At 42.6% G+C, this 22,399-nt stretch overlaps 1 protein-coding gene across 1 annotated transcript; it reads left to right on the plus strand.

Annotated features, from left to right (window-relative positions):
* The first annotated feature begins 13,695 nt into the window (after positions 1-13,695).
* LOC124663720 (probable protein S-acyltransferase 4) lies at positions 13,696-15,534 on the plus strand. Its single transcript, XM_047201394.1, has 4 exons — positions 13,696-13,722; positions 14,147-14,341; positions 14,427-14,744; positions 14,827-15,534. Exons 2-4 carry the CDS (start codon positions 14,261-14,263, stop codon positions 15,532-15,534), a joined length of 1,107 nt encoding a protein of 368 aa, XP_047057350.1. The 5' UTR covers positions 13,696-13,722; positions 14,147-14,260.
* The last annotated feature ends 6,865 nt before the right edge of the window (positions 15,535-22,399 follow it).

Below are 22,399 nucleotides of genomic sequence, written 5' to 3' on the forward strand. Positions count from 1 at the left end.
CATTAATCTCCATTGACGTTTTCTTGTTAAGTAATGTGAACATGGAATGGAGTAGAGACAACCCCGGGAAGAGGTGCATGTGGATTAATTTTTTTCGAAAAGGTGGAGTGCACTTGCCTCTACACCAAAGCAATGTATGCGGTTTTTATTTATTTTATTTATTCAACAAAGAGAGGCACAAGGCTCTACAACAATCATACAAACCAAAAACGCCAAAACAAGGTGAATTGCACCAACAACTATGACAAAGATAGATGACATATTGTGCCTAGTTATGCGTCCACAACCATCGCTGCATCATTGCCTAGATATAGAGAAAGCTTACGTGTGGATACGGTGGAGGTGTTGCACGTGCAACACTTGTTCGTGGGAGCGTTCGAGGGATAATACATCTTGGCCATCACTTGATGTTCTTCACTTTCTTCTTCTTTCAACCTTAATGCTAACGAATGGTTCAAAAAGTCTATAGACAAATCCTGCAAATATAACTCAATATAAATATTAGTTCATAAAATTATTGTTAATTACCAAAATCACACATAAGGGCTCCATGCACTTTTACTATTTATGATGGTGTGTGCGCCTATGAAGCAGGTGATCAAGGATATAAATACCCATGATGAATACGGTGTAGTATTCGGATCAACCTTTCGCCCACTTAGATAACCCTTTTTAGTTGTTGGAGTATACGCATAGATGGGGTTAAGCTCCTTATGCATGTATTTTCTGGATGTGACTTTGTTTAAAATAAACAATATTATCTACATAAAAGAAATAGAGAAACATAAATTTTAATGCCATCCTATCTAGTTGTAGGCTTGAGCCTGGCCTATTCTATGCTCCACATCACCCCTTTCCTAAAACCAAACTGGATTTTATGGGAGCCATGCCACCGTTGACTTGAAAGAAGGACATGCTTGACACTCTTATGTCCATCCATGCAAACTACTTGGAAGTATTCTTTCCTTGCAAATAATTTTAAAAAAGTAGGGAAATTATGGTTTTTGATACTGGTTAAATAGACATGCTGCTGACTTTGGACAACTTGCATGTAAGGTGTGATCAACATATTATTTTTCCACACTGAATCTTCTTCTAGTAATACATTTAGTACTATGGCCTCCACATATGGCTAGAATGGCCCATCTCACACGATTTATCGAACTGTCATTACGCATGGATGGGTGATGACCTCCGCACACAAAGCTAAATAAACCGTGTGTGATGGCAAAACTTCACACACAATTCTCTAAGCCAAATCTTTTGTGAATAGGAGGGACTTCCCAAATAATTTCTTATGCTAGGTCACAAGCGGTATATTGGAAGATCGCAAATGGTGGATGTTAAACCAATCATATGTGTTAAACTCATCTCGTTTAACCCTAACCATATGCTTTTTGCAAGCATTGCTTACGTTTTTATTTGAGACCAACTAGACGTCGCAAATGCATGAGGTGGCGCAAAGAGAAAACAATGCTTGACATATTACAAATAGTTGCAAATACATTTCACACTATACATCTTTATGATATGTAAATACACTAACGGTTTACTTTTGTACAGCCTTGTTGAAAGGACACGGATGTCGCCTAGAGGGGGGGTGAATAGGCGATTTAAAACTTTTACGAGATGGGCTTAACAAATGCGGAATAAAACTAGCGTTTACTTTGTCAAGCCCAAAGCCTATAAACTATGGTTCACCTATGTGTATTAACAACTTATGCTAAGCAAGACAAGCAACTTATGTGATAGCACGATATATATATAACTTCAAGCACGATGGCTATCACAAAGTAAAGTGCATAAGTAAAGAGCTCGGGTATAGGAATAACCGAAGTGACGCGAGACAACGATGTAGCCCGAAGTTCACACTCTTGCGAGTGCTACTCTCCGTTGGAGCGGTGTGGAGGACAAGTCACTCCAAATGCACGAGGGCCACCGTATTCTCCTCGAGAATTCCCACCAAAAGGGATGTCCTCGATCCACTATGGGACCTTAGGAAGGTCACCGAACCCGCACAAAGCTTGGGGCTATCTCCACAACTTAATTGGAGGCTCCCAACAAATTGCCACAAAGGCCTTGCCCTTGAAGATTCTCCACAACTTAATTGGAGTCCCCAAGAACACCACAAAGATGCCACAAAGGCCTTGCCCTTGAAGATTCTCCACAACTTAATTGGAGTCCCCAAGAACACCACTAAGATGCCACAAAGGCCTAGAATCCGTCTAGGGTTCAAAGAACCCAAGAGTAACAACCTTCTTGCTTTCACCTCCACGAATCACCGTGGAGAACTCAAACCGATGCACCAAATGCAATGGCAAGAACACCACAAAGATGCTCAAGTCCTTCTCTCTCAAATTCCAACAAAGCTACAAAAGCTATTGGGGGAATAAGAGAGGAAGAACAAATAAGAAGGAGGAACACCAAATTTCTCCAAGATCTAGATCTAGTGGATTCCCCTCACAAAGAGAGGGATTTGATTGGTGAAGATGTAGATCTAGATCTCCTCTATCTTTCTCTCAAATGGATGCAAGAATCATTGGAGGGAGAGGAAGATAGCAAGCTCAAAGAAGGTCAACAATGGAGGCAAAACGAGCTCAAACCGACCAGGAACTTTGGGGAAGAAGACCCCCTTAAATAGGGGCCAAAATATCTGACCGTTATGGCCAAAATCGCGTCCCGGCGGCAGTGCCGGAGTGCTCCCGACGGCAGTGCCGGAGTGCTCCCAGCCGGCACTGCCGGCCTCCTCGTTTATACCCAAACACCCAGTACGAAAACCTCAAGAACTTTTGCATCCGGACTCCGATTTCGATGATCTTGGGCTCGTTGGAATCACAACAACGAGCTCTACAACAATATGCATAGAAACATCATAGTCCAGCAAAGGAGGATAGAAACAAATGAATAAAGGTTTTACCTATCTAAAAAAGGCAAACCGGTAAAACCTCCAATATGGAAAATGCAACAACTTGTGTTAGGAAACTCGGATTTAGGTGAAACCAATTTTGTTGTAAAGAAGATGACAAGAGCTACCCCACAAAGAGTGAAAAGCTTAAGAACAAGTGGGGTAGGTTTTTCTATGTATTTTAGAGTGAAACCTCTCAATACGAGAAACCGAGAAAAACTCCAATATCGAAAACGCAACAAGTGATTCATGCGGAATCCGTTTTCGATGAACTAGAGCTTGTCATGAGAATAAGCACAAGATCTAAAACATCACATGGATAAGATCCAAATAACAACCAAGAAAGATGATGCAAGGATGCAAAGGTTTGAGCTCTCTCCGAATGATACGATCGAGTTACTCACTCGAGAGCCCTCTTGATAGTACGGCAACTAAACTATAAGCCGGTCTCCAACTACACTATGAGACCGGTGAGAAAGAAACCCTATCAAGATCAAACCTTATACTTGCGCATTCCACTTGAGCTCGATGATGACGATCTTGACCTCAACAAGATGGAACGCCTTTCTTGCTTGTGCTTGCTTGACGAAGTCTTGTGGATTGCTCCCCATAATCCACCATGGGAGAGCTTCTTCTTCGGCGCATCTTCACAAATCCATGATCACCATATGGATGTCAAGACTCAAGCAAAGGATCTCTTCGAGATGGCTCATCTTGAACTTGCACTTCATTTCTCCATGGCAAGCTTCAAGCTTATGAACTCTTCGAGTTGGCTCATCTTGAACTTGCACTTCATTCTTCATTCTTCATCATGTTGATGTCTTGAAGTAATTTGAGGGCTCACTTCATCTTCATCTTCAAGACATACTTGACACTTGATATCCTTCATCAATTTCTTCTTATTGCAACCTTGAAGCCAACATATGGTTCAAGAATTGCCTATGGACAACTCCTACAAATATAACTCAATGCAAACATTAGTCCATAGGGATTGTCATTAATTACCAAAACCACACATGGGGGCTCCATGCACTTTCAATCTCCCCCATTTTGGTAATTGATGACAATCTCTTTGAGAGGGTTTATATAAGGAATTTAATTAACAAATAAGTTGAATATATAGAGCAAACTCCCCCATAATATATGCATGTGTGAATGATCTTGACTTTCATTGCATATATTGGCATTCAAAGCCTAGTGGAGTTTCCTCTAAATATTCAACTATGCAAAGCAACAAGATGCAATGCAATAAAGGCACATGCTTAAGCACAAAGCAAAGACATAACCAAATTCCCTTAAACCCTCCAAACTTCTCCCCATTGGCACCAATTGCCGAAATGGGTGAAAAATTTAGAAGGCCAATATAGTGAGAGTTCCTCCATAGCGTGTGCATTTCTCATAATTTGAGTGGAATCAAATGCACATATCCAATTACGAATATTCGGAAGGAATCACACCATAGATAGGATCAAAGATTGCAAAAAGATAACAAAGTCAAGAAGCTTCAACAAATGAAGCAAGCAACCAAATGAACCACAAAGAAGATACCAAAAGAAAGATAGATATTATGATAAGATCAAGAAGATTGCTCTAAATAATATGAGGAAGCTCCCCAAGGTACATGCATAAATTAAAATGTTGTATTTGAATACAATATGCATAACATGGAATCCTCACTCCCTCATTACCATTTAAAACACAAACATTTGGAATAGATCATAGATAGAGAAATAAGCTTAACACTTGCAACAAACAAATAGTTGAGCAACAAGTAAGAGGCACCATAATAAAAAGGCTCAACCAAGAGGATATGTGAAAGGCATGATAAAGCATATTATAAGACTATTACAAGGATGAGCAAAAAGCATCATCATAGTCTTCAATGAATTATATTGCTTAGCATGACCAATCAACACGCAATAAATAAATAAGATATCAAAAGGAGATGTATCATCTCTTATGTGTATAAGTTTCTCTAAGTGGGCAATATCACAAAGATATTTATCCACAAAGAAACATGCACACATAAAATAGATACGCAAGAAAAATAGTATGATATCCAAGACGAAGTCATGCAATATACCAATAAGAATTTTTGCTTAATAGCATGGCCAAAGGCTCAATTTTATCTTATTGTACATTCATGAACTTCAACCACAAACAACTAAAATACATCACAAATATCAACAAGGGATAGAAGATAGTTGGGATGCATTTGAGAAAGGCAACAAGTATCACAAACGGGGATACCAAAAGAAGTAACTAAATTTGCACTTTCATCTATATTGCACATGAGAGAGCCTTGAGGAATTGATATGCAACAAAATTTCTAGATAGGCATAGTTGGGATGGATGAATCATGAACATGATTTAAAATACTTCCCAACAAATGCACTCATCTCAAATTACTCACATTCACAATAAAGAGGTTTCATTAAAACTTTTGCAAGAAGCACAACATTTGCAAATCAAGAGATTCATGCCAAGATGCAACCATAAGGTTGGATACAAGAAAAGTATGCATGAGAAGATACTTGTTACCAAGATAGCATCGGTGTGGATGTAGTAGATATGTGTTCGTTGATCATCCTAGCTTGCCTTACGTTACCATTGAGTCACCACTTCTTTCCAAGAGTGAGACAAGCATCCAATGCATATCCATTGTACCTAACACAAAGGTAAGTACAAAATGGTCCCCAAACTAATTGGGTCCGAACTAGTTAGACACACTACAACATATAGGACAAACTCCACAATTCTATGTGCATATAGATATGAAATTGAATTTCATTCACATCTTAGACAAATTAGGATTTGATGGAGTTTACCCTATATATTGGATCAAAGAAAGTAACTCATGCCATAAGATATACATATACTAAATATGCATGCACAATACTTTCAAGAACCAAAGGAAGATACAATTTGGACAAAACACCAAATAAATCAAGAGACAATGGTTGCCCAAACTATATCAAAGAATCAAATCAACACAAGATTGACTCCAAAGAATTATCTCATTATAAGAAGCTAATTAAACCTAAACACAAAGGAATGAGATAACCAACTCCCAAGAGAGCAAGGTTCCAACAAATAAACCAAACCCTCGAAACTTTTTATGATGGCACAAAGTACCAAAAAGAAAATTTTATGTCTCCCAAAACCAAATTTTTGATTAAGATCAAGAGATGTTAAGCATTTTAATAATATAGAAGAGCTCCCCCAAGTTTGGTGCATTATCTAGGATTTTTATATGAATACAAAATGCACAAAACTAGGATCACCACGCTACCTATATCTTCTAACAATGCTAATAAAGTTTGAATAGACAACTTAGATCCATAAGATGCAAGGAAGACACATGGGAGTCAAAGCACAACAAATTCATGGCAATAAATAAGGCAATATAAATACAAGAGCCAATGTAGATATGATCAATAAATATCTACCTCATAATTGATTACCAATTGTCCTAGGACAAGAGGTATTAGGAAGTATTTCCGGTGGTAGTTTGTAAGTATACATAAGATCATATTTACAACGAACAAAGCATATGGTAAAAGATAAGAGTTAACCATCATGCAAAGATAGTTTCTTGATAGCTTCATTAGTCATACCAACATGCAAAGCAATTAATAGTCATACCAACATGCAAAGCAATTAATAGTATTCATACCAACATGCAAAGCAATTAATAGTATGACTTGAAGCATATGGTTTTCCAAAAATGTATTGAGGGACACGTTGTGAAAAACCATGCCAAGAAAAACTTACACAAATAAGATCCACAAAGATATTAGCAATGAAGCCATTTAAGCAAATTGGAGCTTGTTTGAGCAAACATGCCACATAGGAGAGATAATCTACAATATCAATTCTATGTGACACAACCTCAAATGTTCACATTTCCTAGGCTTGTAATATGCACAAAGCTTATTACTCCCCCATAATGTGATAAGGAATTTATTTTCACAAGAGGCAAATAAGATCCAACTAGAGATATTAATGAACATTAGAATTTGAATTTCTCATGAAGATGACATACCACATAGAGACTAGATAATCTTGCAATATCAATTCTAAGTGATATTCCTCATGTACACACATTGTTAGGATTGTGAAATTCCTAAAGGCATATCACTCCCCCAAAATTTTATAGTCCAATAATCTCTCATAAGAGCCATATAAGATACAACAAGATGCAAAGAGGCTCCAACACAAGCACAAATACATGGTGTGCAACCTAACATACATAGCCTTGATTTCTCAAGAAAAACAAGTAGGATGCACAACATATACAAACACATGTTAGGAACAAAACTAACACATGCAAAGGGGCGAGTAACTTTCAATATAAATGAGTTGAGCACATGTTACCGCAAGGAGGAACATTGGGTGTATGATAGAAGTAAGATAACCAAAAGACTTGGCTTGAGATAATATAAATGATGAAGATCCCTTAATTCTTCATGATGTAGCCAAGTCTCCAATGCCCTCCAACAAGCACCTATTGATCAAGTTTTGGATTGTTGATCCCCAACTAAGTTGGGTCCTAAGAGGTTAGTCACAATAGGCTTGGCAACCCAAATGGTTCTTTTCTTGACACCACTTTGAGCACCAACATATTTGGCAAACACATTGCCACCCTCATCCTTACGAAGAGAATAAACATCATTAATGGTGATAGAGTTGGATGAGGTACCAATAGTACACAAGGAGGAGATGTGGCCCTTCTCACGGCATATGTAGCAAGTTCTTTTCTTCTCCTTCTTCTCACTAGATTTATCCACAATGGGAGCATTGACTTGTTTCTTCTTGGGAAGTGGCATTTCTTCAACTTGAGGTTGAATGTGAGTTTGAGCTTGAGGCCGCTTCCGTTTTTGCTTCTTCTTCAAAGGGCAAGATCTAACATGATGCCCTTCAATTTTGCACTTGAAGCAAACAATCTTGGCCGGGTTTTTGACTTGTACTTGGCCCTTCTTCTTATTGTTGTTCTTGGACTTGTTCTTGTTGTTGGAGTTGAATCCAAGTCCACTTTTGTCATTGGGGGATTGTTGCACACTCAACATCTTGTCAATTTTGCATTTCCCTTCATGACCCTTTACCAAGTCGTTCTTCAAGGAAGTGACTTGGGCCTTGAGCTCTTTGATTTCCTCTACATGGTTAGTAACAACACAAGTACTAGAGGAACTAGAACCTTTATTGTTAGAGCAACAAGGCAAGGAAGATAATTCATCACAAGATTTAGCGATACTATGAGTGGATGAATTACAAGGACTAGCACATTGCAATATAGCATTTTGAGTAGTAGTGCTAGTATCCACATGAGGCTCACAAGGTGTTGCCTTAGATATGATAGCCTCATGAGCTAACTTTAGCCTATCATGAGAGGCTAGAAGATCCTCATGGGAGCTAGCAAGCTTTCCATGATTTTCTTCCAATTTCCCATAATTGCTAGTTAGCAAATCAAGTTGAGCCCTTAGCTCAACATTCTCCTTCAAGATAGATGCTTCACAAGTAGTAGAGTTAGTAGCACAAGCATCATCACAAGACATATCAAGAAGAGAGGGTAACATAGCATGCTCTTTTAAATAGGAAGCTTGAAGTTGCTCATGGGACTTGGTGAGGATAGAGTGTTCGCTCTCCAAGACCTTGTGGGCCTTGTCTAGATCATCTAGATCCTTAACAAGTTTATCATGACCAACACCAACTTTGGAATTTTCCTTTTTAAGCATTTTTACTTGAGCTTTAGCATGGTCTCTTTCCTTAATGAGTTTAGAAACTATTTCATTTTGAGACACTTCAAGGGTTTCAAGTTGCTCTTCAAGAGAGGCTACGGTCTCTTGTTCTTCTTCAAGATCATTCTTTAAGGATGCTACATCATTGGCATACTCTCGTTCAAGAGCACCCTTTTTATCAATGGTGTTCTCATGCATCCAAATAAGTTTTTGGCTCTCAATAGCGGTAGTCAAGATTTCAAAGAAGCGAGTGCTAGCAATTTTATCTTTGCAAATAACCTTGAATACGCTCTCACCCTTATCGCGTAGAGAGACAACCCAATCCTCTTCTTCATATTCATCCTCATCCTTATCACCACGAGACATATTAGGTTCCATGGTAGGAGGTACCGTGGAACCCTTGGCCATAAGGCATATATGAGGACCGTGAGATAAAGATGAGGAGTTACTTGAGGCTCCTTTCAAGATCTTGTCTTGACCAATAGAATCTTTGGTTTCCTCTACAATGTTAGTCACACAACAACTAGAGGAAATAGAAGCATTTTTATCATGGCCACAAGACAAAGCAAGCATATCATCATTAGATTTATTCAAGCAACTTACACATGATATGCAAGGACTATCAACACAAGCATGTAAATCATTTCTAGTGCTAGAAGTGTTTAAGTCCAAAGATGAAGCATTGCAATGAGATAGAGATGAAGAATCATCAATAGTAAGCTCAATATTAACATTGCAATTTTCATCACCACTCACCATATCATTACCTTGTGTCTTACCACACTTTGGTGAAGTGGATGAAGATGAGAACTCATCACGGCCGGAAGTGGAAGCAATACAATCATCCTCAATAATATTGGACACATCATATTTATCTTGAATCTTTGTCCATAATTCATGAGCGCTCCAAAAAGGCAAGTATGGAAAAAGACCTACATCTCTCAAAGCATTCATAAGAACATAAGAAGCTTGAGAATTGAGATATAAATTTTTCTCATCCTCTAACGATAGATTTTGTGAATCCATAGGAGGAGAAAAACCTATATCTACAATTTTCTCCATATGAGGGTCAATGTCCCGAAAATGACTAAGCATGCAAATTTTCCAAACATCATAATTTGTGCCATCTAATATAAGAGTGTTATCGTGCACTAATCCTCTAGCCGACATCTTTACTCTCAAGGCGATGAAGCCTAAGAATGAGAGACCTTGCTCTGATACCAATTGAAAGGACACGGATGTCGCCTAGAGGGGGGGTGAATAGGCGATTTAAAACTTTTACGAGATGGGCTTAACAAATGCGGAATAAAACTAGCGTTTACTTTGTCAAGCCCAAAGCCTATAAACTATGGTTCACCTATGTGTATTAACAACTTATGCTAAGCAAGACAAGCAACTTATGTGATAGCACGATATATATATAACTTCAAGCACGATGGCTATCACAAAGTAAAGTGCATAAGTAAAGAGCTCGGGTATAGGAATAACCGAAGTGACGCGGAGACAACGATGTAGCCCGAAGTTCACACTCTTGCGAGTGCTACTCTCCGTTGGAGCGGTGTGGAGGACAAGTCACTCCAAATGCACGAGGGCCACCGTATTCTCCTCGAGAATTCCCACCAAAAGGGATGTCCTCGATCCACTATGGGACCTTAGGAAGGTCACCGAACCCGCACAAAGCTTGGGGCTATCTCCACAACTTAATTGGAGGCTCCCAACAAATTGCCACAAAGGCCTTGCCCTTGAAGATTCTCCACAACTTAATTGGAGTCCCCAAGAACACCACAAAGATGCCACAAAGGCCTTGCCCTTGAAGATTCTCCACAACTTAATTGGAGTCCCCAAGAACACCACTAAGATGCCACAAAGGCCTAGAATCCGTCTAGGGTTCAAAGAACCCAAGAGTAACAACCTTCTTGCTTTCACCTCCACGAATCACCGTGGAGAACTCAAACCGATGCACCAAATGCAATGGCAAGAACACCACAAAGATGCTCAAGTCCTTCTCTCTCAAATTCCAACAAAGCTACAAAAGCTATTGGGGGAATAAGAGAGGAAGAACAAATAAGAAGGAGGAACACCAAATTTCTCCAAGATCTAGATCTAGTGGATTCCCCTCACAAAGAGAGGGATTTGATTGGTGAAGATGTAGATCTAGATCTCCTCTATCTTTCTCTCAAATGGATGCAAGAATCATTGGAGGGAGAGGAAGATAGCAAGCTCAAAGAAGGTCAACAATGGAGGCAAAACGAGCTCAAACCGACCAGGAACTTTGGGGAAGAAGACCCCCTTAAATAGGGGCCAAAATATCTGACCGTTATGGCCAAAATCGCGTCCCGGCGGCAGTGCCGGAGTGCTCCCGGCGGCAGTGCCGGAGTGCTCCCAGCGGCACTGCCGGCCTCCCTGTTTATACCCAAACACCCGGTACGAAAACCTCAAGAACTTTTGCATCCGGACTCCGATTTCGATGATCTTGGGCTCGTTGGAATCACAACAACGAGCTCTACAACAATATGCATAGAAACATCATAGTCCAGCAAAGGAGGATAGAAACAAATGAATAAAGGTTTTACCTATCTAAAAAGGCAAACCGGTAAAACCTCCAATATGGAAAATGCAACAACTTGTGTTAGGAAACTCGGATTTAGGTGAAACCAATTTTGTTGTAAAGAAGATGACAAGAGCTACCCCACAAAGAGTGAAAAGCTTAAGAACAAGTGGGGTAGGTTTTTCTATGTATTTTAGAGTGAAACCTCTCAATACGAGAAACCGAGAAAAACTCCAATATCGAAAACGCAACAAGTGATTCATGCGGAATCCGTTTTCGATGAACTAGAGCTTGTCATGAGAATAAGCACAAGATCTAAAACATCACATGGATAAGATCCAAATAACAACCAAGAAAGATGATGCAAGGATGCAAAGGTTTGAGCTCTCTCCGAATGATACGATCGAGTTACTCACTCGAGAGCCCTCTTGATAGTACGGCAACTAAACTATAAGCCGGTCTCCAACTACACTATGAGACCGGTGAGAAAGAAACCCTATCAAGATCAAACCTTATACTTGCGCATTCCACTTGAGCTCGATGATGACGATCTTGACCTCAACAAGATGGAACGCCTTTCTTGCTTGTGCTTGCTTGACGAAGTCTTGTGGATTGCTCCCCCATAATCCACCATGGGAGAGCTTCTTCTTCGGCGCATCTTCACAAATCCATGATCACCATATGGATGTCAAGACTCAAGCAAAGGATCTCTTCGAGATGGCTCATCTTGAACTTGCACTTCATTTCTCCATGGCAAGCTTCAAGCTTATGAACTCTTCGAGTTGGCTCATCTTGAACTTGCACTTCATTCTTCATTCTTCATCATGTTGATGTCTTGAAGTAATTTGAGGGCTCACTTCATCTTCATCTTCAAGACATACTTGACACTTGATATCCTTCATCAATTTCTTCTTATTGCAACCTTGAAGCCAACATATGGTTCAAGAATTGCCTATGGACAACTCCTACAAATATAACTCAATGCAAACATTAGTCCATAGGGATTGTCATTAATTACCAAAACCACACATGGGGGCTCCATGCACTTTCACTTGTGCGATGAAAAGTACATCCATGCGCATGGGACATTCTAAAAGAAATAGTAATTCAAAAAAGGGCAAAAAAAATCTGAATCTTCTTGGGAACCAAAGATGATCTAGTATTGTACTCGTATAAAAATATTTTGGCTCAAAATGATTCCCATGGCATCCTAGGAAACAAAGGCAAAATTGAACAAGCCCATGTCCATGTACTATTCACGCTATATTCGTCATAAATTTATCTTTTTTGTCAGGATACCATGTGAATCATTTCGAGCCCAAGCATTTTTATACAATACAAGTACAACAATTCTTTTCTGTCTTTTGTTTTTAGAAAGATTCAAAAAATTCAATATTTAAAACTACCACGAATTTTGGAGTTTATGGGATGCATAGCACTCATGTGCCAAAAATTCGCGTCTCTCTTGTGCAATGTACTACTTACGTTAATGAGCCCGGTCCTCAAAGGACATGTTGTTGCACTAAAGAACAAAATATTACAGTTAATAGCTAGAGTCTGCAATAACAAAAGACACATACGGATCAGTATTGAAATAATAAGGTCGTCGCAACCACCAAAACTGTGTAAATACATAGGCTGCTGTTTCAGTTTCTTGTTTTTTCTTCTGTAAAGAAGCCTGCTGGTTCAGTTGTCTCTTATATTTTCTCTTTGGTAGCAGCAACATGGAGTCCACGACCACTACAGCTTCTAAGAAACTCTTTTTTCAAAACAGCTAATCAGTGAATGATCACACCCTGCGACTGCGAATATATTTGTTTTTCTTTTTTTCCTTTTGAAGAATCCGTTTTTGGAGCAGCTATATTTTCGAAAAAGGCATTACAGATAGTATTGCACGTCAGTTTTGCTCCTGGAAAGAACAAATTCAGATAAGAAGAAGTATTTCGAAGCTCTTATATAATAACAATAATAATTGGATTAGGCGAAGAGAATAATGGAACATGAGAGGCCAAGAATATCCTACGACGGACATGCGGGCCACAACCTAGACGCGCCGGCCGAATCCACCCTGTCGTTCAGGCCGGCACGTTGGTCGTTGAGCTCAGCCTTGATTGATTTCCCGCGGAAAACAATACGCACGTAGCTACACCTGGCACGCCCTCGCATAGAGAGAGAAAACCAAGGGGGAAAGCTCATCGCCATGGCAGAGAGGCGAGGTAGTTGTAAGTTGTAACCCTCCATAACGAACTGGGAGAACACGAGAGAGAGAAGAGAGAGGAAACTGAAGAGCGGCCAGCCGCCGTTCCTCAGATTCCTTGTCCCCCGTGGGCGGGCCTCGTCGTCGATCACGTCTTCTGTGGCGGGGCTGGCGCCGGTGGCCGGAGGACTGGACCAGCCGCTATGAGCAACTTTTGATCTCGGAATAAAGAGGGCCGGCTGAATCGCGGGCCGCTGGGAGGAAGAAGCAGATAAACAGGATGGAAGAAGAGCCGAATCGGAGGAGGCTCTATCAAGTCTGGAGAGGAAGCAATGTACGTTCTTATATACAGTTGCTGATCATCTTCTTCTTGCCTCGATCTTTGGTTACATACTTGCATTTCTTCAATGCGTTTTAAGCAACTATTGCTGACAATCCTCGCGAGAATTGGAATCAAGAAGGTTTTTGGAAGAAAAATGAATTTTCTTGTATTGTTTGCTTCAATTCTTGCAAAAAGTCTGGCATATTTCATCGATTCATCCTTTTTATGGTCAAATTGATTTTGGAATCTGGATGAATAACCGGTCACCTTGTGTATGTAGCAACTGAGATATGGACAACGTACAACTTTTTCTCAAGGAATGATCATGCTAATTTGTCAACACACTTTGTTTAGCTGCTAGCTAGCCATGAGACTAATTTGCAGTTAATTCCAAATTCAACTGACAGCATCTACCCCCCAAAACAAACAATTTCAGAAATTCCTCTGCGGTGGGCGCCTCATCTTCGGTCCGGACGCTGGTTCCCTCTTCCTGTCCACGGCTCTAATCGCAGGCCCTTTGGTAGGCCTATGCTGCCAGTGCATCACAAAGATGAACTCCAGCGCTTCGGACCAGAAGAACCATGTCCTTGGCCTGCCGGTCCTCATCGTCACAGTTGTCCTCGGCCTAGCGGTACGTGAGCGTCACAAATTCAGAAAATGTGTCACCGGCTAGCTGCTGATTCCTCTCCCGCTACTCGCGTTATAAATGTCTGCAGAATTTGGCATTCCTGCTACTGACGTCGAGTAGAGACCCGGGTATCGTGCCGAGGAACGCGCGTCCTCCCGAGTGCGGCGCGGAGGAGCAGGCGGTGGACATGACGACGCCGTCAACCGAGTGGGTGAACGCGGCGAGCCCCCACCTCCGTGTTCCCCGCACCAAGGACGTGGTCGTCAACGGGTGCACGGTGAAGGTGAAGTACTGCGACACCTGCCTGCTCTACCGGCCGCCCCGGACGTCGCACTGCTCCATCTGCAACAACTGCGTCCAGAAGTTCGACCACCACTGCCCCTGGGTCGGCCAGTGCATCGGCCTGGTCAGTCACCCTGATCTTTCTTCACCAAATGTCTAGCCCTCGATCCATGACCCTGATAGATTCTGATGTTTGTTTGTCGCAGAGGAACTACCGCTTCTTCTTCCTCTTCATCTCCACCTCCACGTTCCTCTGCTTCTACGTCTTCGCGCTGTCGTGGCTGAACATCACCACCGAGAGGGAGGAGTACGGCGGCTCGCTGCTCAAGTCCATGCGCGGCGAGGTGCTCTCTGTGGTGCTCATCGTGTACACATTCGTGTCCGTGTGGTTCGTCGGCGGGCTCACCGTGTTCCACACCTACCTCATGAGCACCAACCAGACCACCTACGAGAACTTCAGGTACAGGTACGACAAGAAGGAGAACCCCTACAACAGGGGCGCGCTCGCCAACGTCGCCGAGGTCTTCTTCACGCGGATGCCGCCGTCGCTCAACCGGTTCCGCTCGTGGGTGTCGGATGACGAGGACGCCTACGGCGGCGCCGGCGGCGGCCCGCTCTCTCCAATGAGCGGGGGCCTCGATCTGGAGATGGGGCGCAAGGGCGTGCACTACAGCGCCGGTGGCGTCCCGGCGATCCTGCAGGGTATGGACTACAGCGAGATGGAGAAGATGGAGGGTGCCGGCGTGCACGTCAAGGATCGGCAAGCGCCGCCCGAGGCGCCGGACCTGTTCATGATATCGGCCGCCCGGCAGCATGACGTGGGTTGCGGAGGAGGAGATCGTAGTCCGCCAATTGTACATGACCAAGATGCGGAGAGGACACTAGTGAGCTCGAATGAAAATTCTGAACGGTGATCCTACACGAGTTTTTTTTTTCTTTTCTTACAAGAACCATGTTTTGTTGGAGGCGATCGAATCAGTAGCAGCACTTCTGAGAAAAAAGGACTTGTGGTCTCACCGGCCAGATGTCGGGTGTGTTACCTGCAATTCTTTTCTCCGCTTCAGTTTGAACTCTAAATTTTACGTGCAACGCAGCGCAGTGGTGTACATTTGGAAGGTTCAGTAATTGTGTTTAGCTTATTTTACCGTGTAAATTTCTGAAATGCCTCTTTGGCTTCCGAGCTCTCTTTATTTTTAAAAACTTTGAAAATCATACTTACAGGTTTTTTTAAATTCTGAAAATTGTAGATATAGTTAATGATGCAAAGTGCTTAGTAGGGTGCTTACGAAAATAAACCAATCATTTTGTTATGTACTGCTACTTATTTATACTTGAGAGGTGCCTAGTTAATCATTTGCCTAGTTTAAAGAAGCACTAGTGTTCAGATAAAAATCATTTATCTCTACTACTAATAAAAGCCCCAGAGGGGCTGATTCGGACAATCCACACCGTACAATTACAAGATCCAACGACCCACAGGTGATGGAGCGGACAACACCCACGATCGAATCAAGCAGACAACACCCACCCACGCGAGACATCTCCCACAATAAAAAAACGGTTGAACAAAACAACAGCCCACTACCACTCTCCCCTCGCCGCCACCGCATCCCGCTCGCCGCCGCAGGACTTTCTGGCGCCGCCGACAGCCGCCCGCTGCTTATATTGTCGCCTTATTTATTGTAGTGGTGACGAGGATGAAAATCCACCTATAGACGCGACTGCTCGAACGAGTACGTCTCGTACTTTAGTTATCTCCGAATCTCATCCTGATGGGGATGAAACCTCGCCTACTCAGCAAGACACACAGCATCCTACTCCAGTTGCAAGCTCCCGAGCCTCTTCACCAAAGAGAGCTAGGATAGAGCCATCCAAGGAGCCTGCCATGTTAATTGGTGGTTCCACGACTCCTTTAATGGATGATGTAAGTTGTCTTTTTTTTTATATCCCGAATACTTCAGTGCTTTGGACTCCCCACTAGTTTTTGCTTGGTGCTGTCGAGCTTTCGCTTCCTATACTGATTTATCTTTTCTGTGGTCTTCTCTTCAGCCTTTGATGAAGGAATTTGTCCGCCTCGGTACCCAATTTATCGGGTACCGTGATTATGCCGCCAATCTTGAAGGTACTATCTTTACCTGCCTCTTCTGCTGAATATACTCCTTCATTATTTTGTCATGAAATTTTGTTGTCGTTTATTATGCCAGAGACTCTTGCGGAATCCAACAAACGCGCTAACGCTCTTGCTATCAAGTTAGAGCAAAGCGAAAGAGCTCGCAAGAAAGCTGAAGCAGATGCTGCCACCGTCGAAGATCTTAGAAAAAGACTTCATGACGCGGAAACTTCTCTGAGCGACAATATAGCTCACCAATCTGCTGGTGAAAAAGAAATCCTTACTCGCTTGGAATCGCAGAGTCGACGTTTTGTTAGTAAGTACTCAGATCCTTGCTATTTCTTCGAGTCGTCATATTTGTCCTTGCTCGCTTTTTCTTGACAAGCTTCTTTTTACTCATTTAGGGAAAACGCGGCAAGATTATGATCTAGAAAATCCTGAAGGTGATCGCCTTCTTGACGCGCTTTCCCTCCTTGAGATCCATGGAGATGAGGCGCGCGAAGGCCTTGCCGAAGCCAGGACAGGTCTGTCGCGGCTTTTTCCCTACTTCTTCACGAAGAAGGAAGAACCCAGGACTTTTACTGCTCTCGCTAAGTGCTTCAATTCTAAAGAAGATCTTGGGCTCAAACTGCGCCAAGAAGGTTTGAAAGTTGGTGTTGAAGGCACTATCGCCTTGGTTGCTGACAGCCAACAAGATGTCGACTGGGCAAGAGTTGGCGACACGGAGGAGATAGAAACGAAGAGCTGGCAGTCGTTGATTAAAGCTGCCAAACCAAACTCAAAGAAAATCCTCGCCTACCTCGGATGCAAACCAACTCCCGCTCCTAGTTCATCGAAGCTGGAGGTCAAGTAGACCACCTTGTCTTCTCTTTTGTTTTGTTTCTCTTTTGATGCTGTCGCCATAGTAGTTTTGGCGACAACTACCTCATTAGTTCATTAGGAACCTTCCTTTTGTAATATCCATGTAAACTCTTTGAAAATCAATGGAAATCTATTTTTGCTTGATGATTGATGTCGAAACTTTTATTTCCAGTTGGTTTTTGATAACTACACTTCAACTCCTCGTCCTTCCGATGCTTTTCCTGCTTCGTCCTACTCGAAGAAAATGCCTATCGATGATAAACTTATTGAAGATTCCTCGAGTAAGGGTTCAGCACAAGACTTGTAAGAACTTCGCCAACAACTTTAGTCTATGAAGAAGCAAGCAATTATAATAATGGAGCAGTCTCGAAAATCATCGGAGAGGGAAAAGGTTGCACTTCAGCAGGCTCAGGATGCTATAGCTGTAAAAGAGGCCGCGGTTTCTGAGGCTACCGAAGCTTCTTCTTGAGAGAATTACATGCTTCAACTGATGAATGATTCCAGCTTGGATATGATGGGTATACTTCGTTCGCTTAATCGTACTTGATTCTGTTCCTGCTGTTTTTCCTTCCTCTCTGATTCCTTCACTGAAAACAGGTTCTTTTTTGGATACCGCTGCCGAAGATCAACGTGTTGAAGCTCGATCCAATGTGCTTCTCAGACTTGCATCGGAGCATGGTTCTAATTTTTGGTTTACGCCTGAACGTACCCGCCAAATCGTCAGATTTCAAGATCGCGCGAGTCAGGTCCGCGATTTTCTCGACTTCTGCACAAGGAGATCTTCCTTAGTTTATAGCACCATGTTCCCGCACAACAAGATGCCAGAAATCCTTCCTGCTCTGATGGACAAGTTTCGGGATGCCCCTCGAATCCATGGCTTTGAGCGGGCCCAATTATCTGCCGGCGCGAGATTTGCTATGATTATGATACAAATCTGCTATCCGAAGTTGAACATGAGTCGAATTGTTGCCAAGTGCCAGGCCAAGATGGCGAAGAGGAAGAGGAATATTGACAAAATCGATGATGTTGTGACCCCTGTAGCGGAAGACATGATGGATGAACTGCTTCGGATGGACGCTGAGTTCTTCGTGAAGGGTAGCTATGCTGAACATAGTACACGTGCTGCAAATAATGAGCGAATAACCATAGATGATATACTAGGCAGCAATTGAGAGTTTTTTCCTTTATCTTGTCGACTTTTCTCAGTAGTTGCATCTTGTATGTTCTGAACATAATCTATATTGTAAACCCGTTGGATATATTTTTCTTATTTTTTCTCGTCAAGCCCCCGAGCATTTCGGTAGCTAATGTCTATACTTTTATTTGTGTTTGCGAGGTTTTTAAACCAAAGCAAATAAATTTTTACTGAGTGTATACTGTATTTGCAGGTGATAGCCTCCGGGCGTATCGTTGACCTGTAGTTATCTTTTGTTTGGCGAATTATTTTTCTACCGAGGTAAATAACTATATTGCATCAGAAGATATATATTTTGTTCATGAGCCCCCGGGCTTGTCGACGATAAAAATATAGGTCATCAATATCTTTATTATATTGCAGCACCGCGAGCTCGCCTCATTAAAAACCTTTTCAGCCCCACTCGGTGCCCTAAAAAGGAAAAGAGTGCGTCTGAAAACTCACGGGCGTTTCAGTACACTGTATGTTTACAAGGAAGACTATCTTTCGGCTTCTAGGCGTAAAAACGCCTGAGCTGCGCCACGTTTCAGGGGTTTGGCTCGGCAACTCCTGTTTTCTTGTCCTTGATTCTGTACGCTCCTCCTTCGATTACTTCTGTGACGATGTAAGGGCCAAGCCACGGCGACTCGAGTTTTTCATGGCTTTTTTGTGTCAGCCGAAGAACTAAGTCACCTACTTGGAAGGATCGTGGTCGCAAACGTCGACTGTGGTAATTTTTCAAGTCCTGCTGGTACTTGGTGACTCGTGACAGTACTTCATCGCGAGCTTCATCGAGTGCATCGACATCGTCCTCCAAAGCTTGTCTTGAAGCTTCTTCCTCATATTCCGCTACTCTTGGAGAGTTATGCTCTATTTCTATCGGCAGCACGGCCTCAGCTCCATGGACCAGAAAGAACGAAGTTTCCTGTGTCGCTGTATTTGGTGTTGTTCGAATACTCCATAACACACTGGGCAACTCTTCTGGCCAGGTGTGTCGAGCTTTTTCCAATGGTGCTAGCAGACGTTTCTTGATGCCATTGCATATGGTACCGTTGGCTTTCTCGACTTGACCATTAGTCTGCGGATGCGCAACGGAGGCAAAGTGTAATTTGATGCCTACCTCCGCTCAGTATGCCTTGAATTCATTGGATGTGAAATTACTACCATTGTCCGTGATGATGCTGTTAGGAACTCCAAATCGAAAGACGATACTTTTCACGAACTTGACTGCTGATGCCGCATCTGGTGAATTTATCGGCTTTGCTTCTATCCACTTTGTAAATTTTTTGACAGCTACGAGCATATACTCGTATCCTCCTGGCGAAGCTTTGTGCAATTTTCCCACCATATCAAGACCCTATTGAGCGAAAGGCCATGACAGCGGTATTGGCATAAGCTCTGCTGCCAGAGAGTGAGGTTTTGCGGCAAACCTTTGGCACACATCACAAGTGCGTACTATGTCCTTTGCATCCTCAATTTCCGTTAACCAATAGAACCCTGCTCTGAAAACCTTGGCTGCTATAGCTTGACTGCTTGCGTGGTGTCCGCACACTCCTTCGTGTATATCCTTCAGAATTAACCTCCCTTGCTCTGGTGTGACGCATCGTTGTAATACTCCCGAGATACTTCGTTTATACAGCTCTCCTTTTACCACAGTAAAGGCTTTGGATCGCCTGATAACTCGCCTTGCTTCAACTGGATCATCGGGTAGTTCCTTTATCAGAATATATGCTATGTACGCCTGCATCCATGGAATCTGTATCATCATTATTACCTCAGGTTCATCCTCTTCTCCTGATGATATTTCTTTAGCCCCCGAGGGTTTCTCTTCCTTCTCCTTCTTCTGCTGTTTCTTCGGCTTGGTAGATCTCTCAGATATCTCTTCCCAGAACACGCCAGGTGGTATTGCGAGACATTGCGACCCGATGTTTGCAAGAACATCGGCTTCGTCATTACTTAGCCTGCTGATGTGATTTACCTCGCATCCATCAAACAGCTTCTCGAGCTCATTATACACCTCCTTGTATGCTATCATGCTATCATTGACTGCGTCGCATTGATTCATGACTTGTTGAGCCACCAATTGCGAGTCGCCAAAGATTTTTAATCGAGTTGCGCCACAAGCCTTCGCCATCTTCATCCCATGTATAAGAGCTTCATATTCTGCCTCGTTGTTAGACGCGTTTGGAAATGTCATCCGCAAAACATACTTCAATTTATCGCCTTGAGGTGATATCAGTATCACGCCTGCTCCCGCTCCCTCTAATCTCTTGGACCCGTCGAAGTTCATAGTCCAGGTTCTCGATAAGTCCGGGGGTCCCGTATTTTGTAACTCCATCTACTCTGCGATGAAGTCTGGTAGAATTTGCGACTTTATTGCTTTTCTTTTTTTGTACGTGATGTCCCGAGGGGAAAGCTCTATTCCCCACAGGGAGACACGACCCGTAGCTTCTGGATTGTTTAGTATATTGGATAAGGGCGCCTCGTTGACCACTATTATCGGATGCGCCGAAAAATAGTGCCACAATTTTCTTGAGGTTGTAAACACTCCATATGCTAGCTTCTGGTACTGTGGGTACCGCTGTTTTGAAGGCGATAATACTTCACTGATGAAATATACTGGCCTCTGTACTCCATGAAGTTTTCCTTCTTCCTCCCTTTCGACTACAGGTGCTGTGCTGACCACCTGAGGTGTGGCTGCAATGTATAGCAGGAGAGGTGATGGCGTGTATTTCACACGTTCGTTGGGCAACCCCAAGAGGAAGGTATGATGCGCACAGCAGCAAGTTTTCCCTCAGAAAGAAACCAAGGTTTATCGAACCAGGAGGAGCCAAGAAGCACGTTGAAGGTTGATGGCGGCGGGATGTAGTGCGGCGCAACACCAGGGATTCCGGCGCCAACGTGGAACCTGCACAACACAACCAAAGTACTTTGCCCCAACGAAACGAGTGAGGTTGTCAATCTCACCGGCTTGCCGTAACAAAGGATTAACCGTATTGTGTGGAAGATGATTGTTTGCGGAGAAAATAGTAAAAACAAGTATTGCAGCAGATTTGTATTTCGGTATTAAAGAATGGACCGGGGTCCACAGTTCACTAGAGGTGTCTCTCCCATAAGATAAAAGCATGTTGGGTGAACAAATTACAGTCGGGCAATTGACAAATAGAGAGGGCATAACAATGCACATACATGACATGATAAGTATAGTGAGATTTAATTGGGCATTACGACAAAGTACATAGACCGCCATCCAAATGCATCTATGCCTAAAAAGTCCACCTTCGAGTTATCATCCGAACCCCTCCGGTATTAAGTTGCTAACAACGAGACAATTGCATTAAGTATGGTGTGTAATGTAATCAACAACTACATCCTCGGACATAGCGCCAATGTTTTATCCCTAGTGGCAACAAGCACAACACAACCTTAGGGGTTTCTCGTCACTCCCCGAGGTGTCAATGCGGGCATGAACCCACTATCGAGCATAAGTACTCCCTCTTGGAGTTAAAAGTAAAAACTTGGCCGAGAGCCTCTACTAGAAACGGAGAGCATGCAAGATCATAAACAACACATGTATAATAACTTGATAATTAACATGACATGGTATTCTCTATCCATCGGATCCCGACAAACA

Source organism: Lolium rigidum, chromosome 6 (genome assembly GCF_022539505.1).
Source record: "Lolium rigidum isolate FL_2022 chromosome 6, APGP_CSIRO_Lrig_0.1, whole genome shotgun sequence".
Taxonomy (NCBI): domain Eukaryota; kingdom Viridiplantae; phylum Streptophyta; class Magnoliopsida; order Poales; family Poaceae; genus Lolium; species Lolium rigidum.